This window comes from Cryptotermes secundus, unplaced genomic scaffold (genome assembly GCF_002891405.2).
Source record: "Cryptotermes secundus unplaced genomic scaffold, Csec_1.0 scaffold216, whole genome shotgun sequence".
Taxonomy (NCBI): Eukaryota; Metazoa; Arthropoda; class Insecta; order Blattodea; family Kalotermitidae; genus Cryptotermes; species Cryptotermes secundus.
The window spans coordinates 172,122-178,598 of record NW_019727090.1 but is presented as its reverse complement, the minus strand read 5'-3'; the positions used below and the strand labels follow the sequence as shown (position 1 = coordinate 178,598).

General features: G+C 37.4%; 1 protein-coding gene across 1 annotated transcript in view; it reads left to right on the top strand.

The window, feature by feature from the left end:
* The first annotated feature begins 487 nt into the window (after nt 1-487).
* LOC111864320 (leupaxin) overlaps nt 488-6,477 on the top strand; it is a 135,059-nt gene continuing 129,069 nt past the window's right edge. The window contains exon 1 of the mRNA XM_023851489.2: nt 488-716. Coding sequence (XP_023707257.1) covers nt 704-716 — 13 coding nt within the window. The 5' untranslated portion in view covers nt 488-703. The remainder of the gene's footprint in view (nt 717-6,477) is intronic.

Below are 6,477 nucleotides of genomic sequence, written 5' to 3'. Positions count from 1 at the left end.
TTGAAATATAGTGAGGCATACGAAAGAAATGACACATTGTGGCTAGTAATGCAGAAATAAGATAACGTTCATTACAATAATCGAAATGTTCATAAAGAACAACACATTTTCGTTGCCGCAAGTTTTATGTACATATCATTGTGAAGGGAGGTGAAACCTAGGGCGTGCATGGGCGCGGTGGAGAGATTAAATTTATGCTTTTATAAAAGTACTTTACGTACTTAAAATTGAACAGATGTTACTTTTTTTAGAGTTTTAGGATGGTCTAGAGCCAGAATCTGAAGAATTACACGTGTAATTGCAACAGGCTAAATAGTATGACCAATGAAAGGCGTGGTTGTTCACTCCTGAAAAAGAGAACGTTGATACATTTTGAACATTAGAAAAATTATATTCTGTATTTGAAATACACACATTCGGGAAAACAATATGTTGAAACCGAATTGGAAAATGATATCGTGGTCAAAATCACGGATCAGTGCGGTATAATAATTTGGAATTCGCACATCCGCCATAGCAATTCATGTTTGCTCGCGAGGAGTATTTGTGGTTCCGGCAATTAGAACGTTAATTTGTCAAGAAAGAGTTGGAGGTATGTTTGTGATGCAAGTTAAAGGTCGATAACTTGGGTAGATATTGTACAGTGAAAACCATAGGTGACATAGGAAGAAGAATAAAACTGACAGCGAAAACTAACCAAGAAATGGACGATTTAGGTATGATATGCACTTCATTATCTTAATAATACGTTTATTATGTTTGTTGCATGACTTTCTTTTTACCATCTTTGTCGTTTTCACTTCAAGAGGACTGTAGAATAGTGAAATCGTACATAACGTTACATAATATACTTCGTTCTGTTCAACGCAAGTTTCATGCAGTTGTCAATAGATTTTACTTTTGAAGCAGGAGAGGAGTCGCAGTTATTTATGTATTACTAAATAGTGTTTGGTGATGTGCGTTAAGTTTGCTCTAAGGAAATATAACACGATATCACTCTATGATACTATATTTCTAAAACTACATGGCAAAGAAATTTTTGCCATACATTAAACATAAACATGAATGGGACTGTGTTGAATTAATAGTTATTGTTTTAATAATGTTTTCTGTGGGAGATATGTATCATAGAATTGTTCTTTAGCTGATGAAATGTTCAGTCTGGCAGTATATTGGAAGCATATTTGTGTTCAATTGCCATACCTGACAAAAGACATTTTGACCTATTGTAAAATGCATTGTCGCTCAGATTACTGCTCCATGATGTTCATGATTCATTTTCTTTTTTGAGTGAATAAAGCCAATGTTGGTATGAATGTGGCTGGGTCATGTTTGAATTTTTCAAATACATGGAAAAGCAGTAACAGATCAAAATGACTTTTATGAAAAAATTAAGACCAATTCAGGGAATTCTTACTACCTTTCATTTTAGAATAATTTGTTTCCCTCTTTGTAGTCTGAAATTGTAAAGCTTAAATTAAATAGAAATATACTTGTACCTGTTGTTTTGTAGGAGTCTGAAATGTCTGTCACCTTGAAGGAAGAATGTAGATTGAGTGTGCTGGAGAATGGTGTGCTGAGGGATATATTTAGACCTAAGGAAAACAAAGTAAAGGAGAATAGAAAAAGTTGCAGACTGAGGAAATTCATAATGTGTATTCCTTACCAAATGATTTTAGCATCATCATCAGATTCCCTTTTTTTAAACATTTTCAACCTGCTCTTAAATCTAATATTTATTGGCTAATCAAATCAAGGAGCATGAGGTGGGTGGGCATACTTACAAAACTTTGGTTGGAAAACTGAAAGTGAAGAGACCACTTTGGAGACATAGACATAGGTGGATAATGTTAAAATGGATGCAACCTTCAGGGCCTATCATGTGCACTAGGTCTTTGCTTTGAAAAGTTATTCTGATATAACAGAACGTGCCTTACAATGTGGAGTATCAGAAGTGTGTCCAAATTAACAAAATTGTAATATGGTTCACCAGTTTTGGGTCCAAACTGAAAAAAAAAGTCATAATTCATTAGTTTTGTTAGTGCAAGGGGGGCCAGTTGTCAGAAACAGATAATATACTGATTTTTCAGAGTTTTAGGTAACAAAGAAATGTGTATTCTGGGTTTGGCAGCAGAATGCATTTTTTTGTTGCTTTTTCTGTATTTGGGAATTGTTGCCCATGCATTGCATGGCACAGTGAGCCAGCACATATGCTAGTTCAGCAGTGTTATTTTTTTTTTGCATAATAAGTCGCATTATTGCAAACCTTGGAATTAGTCAGAGGGGAGTGGTCAACTTCATGTCCTGGCTGCTTCCCCCCCTCACCCCGGGAAAGAGTCTGCAGTACCTGTTGGATAGGAGGTTGGGTAGGCCCCAAAGCCGGTCTGAATGATATAGATAAGTGAAAATTCTTGACCCATCCAGGACTTTAACCCTGATCCCTGTTGTCCAGCCCGTTGCTGTACTGGCTGCGGTAACCTGGCTCTTTTTCATACAGTCATAGAAGCACTAAATAAAACAGGACATGTGTCTTCAGAACTAATGGAGGTATCTGGATGAAACTGAAATTATGTGGAATCTACTTGAGAAGCTACCGAAAGACATGTAAGACTATGTTGGAAGAGATTTGAAAAGTGTTACAACTTTCAGTTACATAACGTTTGTTGGGCGAAGGACAACCAAGTGCAAATTTCAGGAGACATCAGTCACTCTTTCTTCTAAGCATAGTGTAAATTTAATTTTTTTTCAATCCCCATCTGAGTTGTGGCTGAGTACAATGCTGCACATTTCGTGTTCCACATTATCATAATATACAATTCACAAACATGGCTTCAGTTGCATTTACATGTGATGTTTGTGAATGTGTTAACCTATTATCCACTGACCATTCATTTCTTAATTGTAATATTTGAGGTTTTCACGATGGTGACTATGAAGAAAGTAGTCTTCTGGGATGTGGCGCCATGTAGATATTGTGTTAACCGACCTTTTGGAGGAACGTGTCGCCTCCATCTTCAGGGTAGAAGAAGAAGAAGAAAAAAAAGAAATCCGCGAGCGAGAAACCAGCGGTAGCCTGAAGGCGATACGTTCCTCTGAAACGTCGGTTAACACAATATTTACACGGCGCCACATTCCAGAAGACTGCTTTCTTCATTTCTTAATTTTTCCTGATCGGTTTGTTATTGCTATTCTGCCATGGGGGATATAGTGACATCCTGTTCTTGTTATTGGTGCGTGTATTAATTTCAGTATGCTTTCCATTTCAACCCCCTTGTCTGCTGTGGCCAATGGAAGAATGGTGATGGGCTACATGATGCATGAATTTGACAGACTTGTCACCATTGTCATTTATTATCTTTATACTGATCCACCACTTTCCACTATTTGTACAGACAATGTAGCTACCGAGGCTGATGTCACTGTTTGAAAATCAGTTCTGAATGTACCTTGAGACATATGCATCAAAGAATTTACTTGGAACAGCAACTTAAAAATTCTCATTGTATACAAATTTGATGGTATGTAGCAATGGTTCTCTCCAGTGTTTTGGATTGCAAACACTTACTGCAACATTCCTTTGTTTGTTTCAGTTTCTGTGATGTCTATCCGACTCACATAAAATATTTTAATCATTCATATTCATATAAATCTTTTGGTGAGAGTATTTTCTTATCATAAGGACATACCTCCACTGTCCCTTACTTCTTAATGACGTGGTGGTTAAGTAATTAAGCATGGACAACTTTACCTTTGCCTTAATGGTAATGAAGACTTTCTCTGGTTGTCTGCAATTTTGTTGTGCCACCCACAGCATCACAAGGACTTTGCCATTGCTGGTGACAAAGACATGCCATTTTGCAGAAATTTCAGGATCGTTTTTATGATGTACTAAATTGGCAGAAATCTTCTAATCAGATGATCAATAAATTCTTCACGTGGGACAACAGCAGTCAGCCTTTAATACTGAGTGGCCTGTCATCACCTACTGTCTGTATAGTGTTTCATCTCTGAATTAAATATTGTCCATTATAGAGCATGACTTGCCTATTGCAGCAGCCCAGGAGCAGCTTGCACCATATGTTAAAGCACATGTTTCACTCTCTGTAGAGCATACAATTTTCTCCATCCTTTTGTGTTTAAAATCGGCTGTAAGGTGTGTTCTTTGTGCAGTGAGTGTTATATTCCTATAAATGACAGAAACATACTTCATGGGTCCATTTTGCTCTTTCAAGGATGTAGTGTTTTTGATAAAATTCTGCAAGTTTATAAACTCAAACTGAAACAGTTGGGTGTCTCATCCTGTAGAGTGCCATCTACAGTTCCTGAATATTGCACAGTAACAGACCATGCTGTCTGCAGTATGTGTGTGGTTCCTTCAAGATGTAAGTTCATAGACACAGCCTTCTTTCTTGCCAAGACACATGTGACTACCCATTGCTTTCATAGAATTGGATGACTGTTTGTATAATCAGATAAAGACTGGCCAGTCTTATATTGAACTTAGGAAGACTGCCTCAAGTTTTCTGAAAAGTTCTTGCTTTTCTCACAGTATCAAACCAAACTTGTCAGTGATTGTTATACCCTTCTCAAAACATGCTAATGAATATAAGGAGTGTTATCTTTTATAAATATTTTTAACTCAGTATTTTTCGGTCTTGGGGTGGGGGCGTGGTTAGACTGAGCCCTTTGGTAGTTAGGCCATAAGTGTCCCATTGCATCTTCCCCAGATGATATACATGTATGAGAGAAAATGAAGGATTTATTGGAACAAAAATTGGTAGGAATTCTTGGAGTAAACCTGTTGTAATACCACTTTATCCACTCCATATTAAGAGACCTGGGATTGTATTCAGGCTACAGTAGTGAGAAGCCCATGACTGACTGCCTGAGCTATGACACTGTTTAATCATGGTTTAGAAGATAAGTTTCTTGGAACATATTTTTGATGGAATGTTTGATTAATGTTACAAATTCTGAAGCAGTTTTGGCTTTAATTGAAAATACATAAAAAGATGAGTATGTACTTTTCCAGCTTATGGTTTAGAAGAATTTGGAAATGATTTTCGCCATCCAATTCATGATCTTTATTATCCCAGTTCCCATCTAGAACCTAAACATTAAATGTACAACTTGTGGCATTGTATGTGTTCTGATCCTTCTTATTCTGCCATGAAAGTGTACAGGAAACCTCATACAGGACGTTATCTACATTTCAAACCCAACCACCCCCTTCACATGGAAAGAGAGGTGTATACATAGCTTGGTCAGTAGAGCGAGAGTCATATCTCAGGATTGGAAATGATTTCAAGAGGGAAATTAGGAACATGGGACAGGATCTGATGCATAATGAGTACTCAGAAGAATTTGTTGATTCCATAATGAAGCCAGGGAGAAGCAAAACTTTCCTCCTGCAGATAGAATATTTCATGACATAGTCATTATACCATATGTTAAGGTACTGATATATTGGGTTTTTGGACTTTATCCATCATCCTGGTTTTTAAGATAACTAATAAAAACACGATGTTTCGGAAACTGGATCTGTTTCCCTCCTCAGGTGAAGGAAAACACCTATTCTGTTGCAACAGAATAGGTGTTTTCCTTCACCTGAGGAGGGAAACAGATCCAGTTTCCGAAACATCGTGTTTTTATTAGTTATCTTAAAAACCAGGATGATGGATAAAGTCCAAAAACCCAATATATNCATGCCATGTGATTGATGCAGATGTTACATTGGCAAAACAAGCAAACCTTTAGAAGTACACATTAAGGAGCACAAATACAATCTGATGCAAGGTCTGCTTTAAAAGTCAAAATTGTTGAAATATGCATGTGAAGAAGGCAATGAAATATGTTGGAAAGAAGCGAAGATCTTGCAGATTGAACCAAATGCCATTTTCAGGAAATACAAGGAATCTGCCAACATGTCTCTTGTAGCTAATCCAATAAGTCAGATGAGCTTGGACATGTCTCCTATCTGGACTTCCGTCATTGATGTGGAGTCAGAAAATTAACAACTCTGTCAGTTATAGAATTTATGGGAAAGTTACACTTTTTAGTTGGTACTACACAGAAGCCTCATTTAAATATTGATTTTTTATTTGTTAGGTACGACTTTATATTCAGAAATTTTTGCCTACTTGAATTTATTATTTGTTAGGTACTATTTTATATATAGAAATGTTCGCCTGCTTGAATTTTAATCCCCAGTACTTCTTGTGTGTGTGTGTGTGTGTGTCTTTTTTTTTATCGCTAGTGCGGTGGGACTAAGTCCCTTGTACTGCCGTCACTTCTGGCATATTGTACCAGTATGTGTATCTAGGTCTTACGTCTGATTTTGGGCTGCGCCATAGCTCAAGTGGTTAGTTGCTGGCTTCCCACCGTGGCGGCCTGAGTTCAATCCCGGGTCTGGTGAAGTGGGGTTTTTGGTGGGCAAAGTGGCGCTGGGGCAGGGTTTCTCCGAGTACTTTGGTTTCA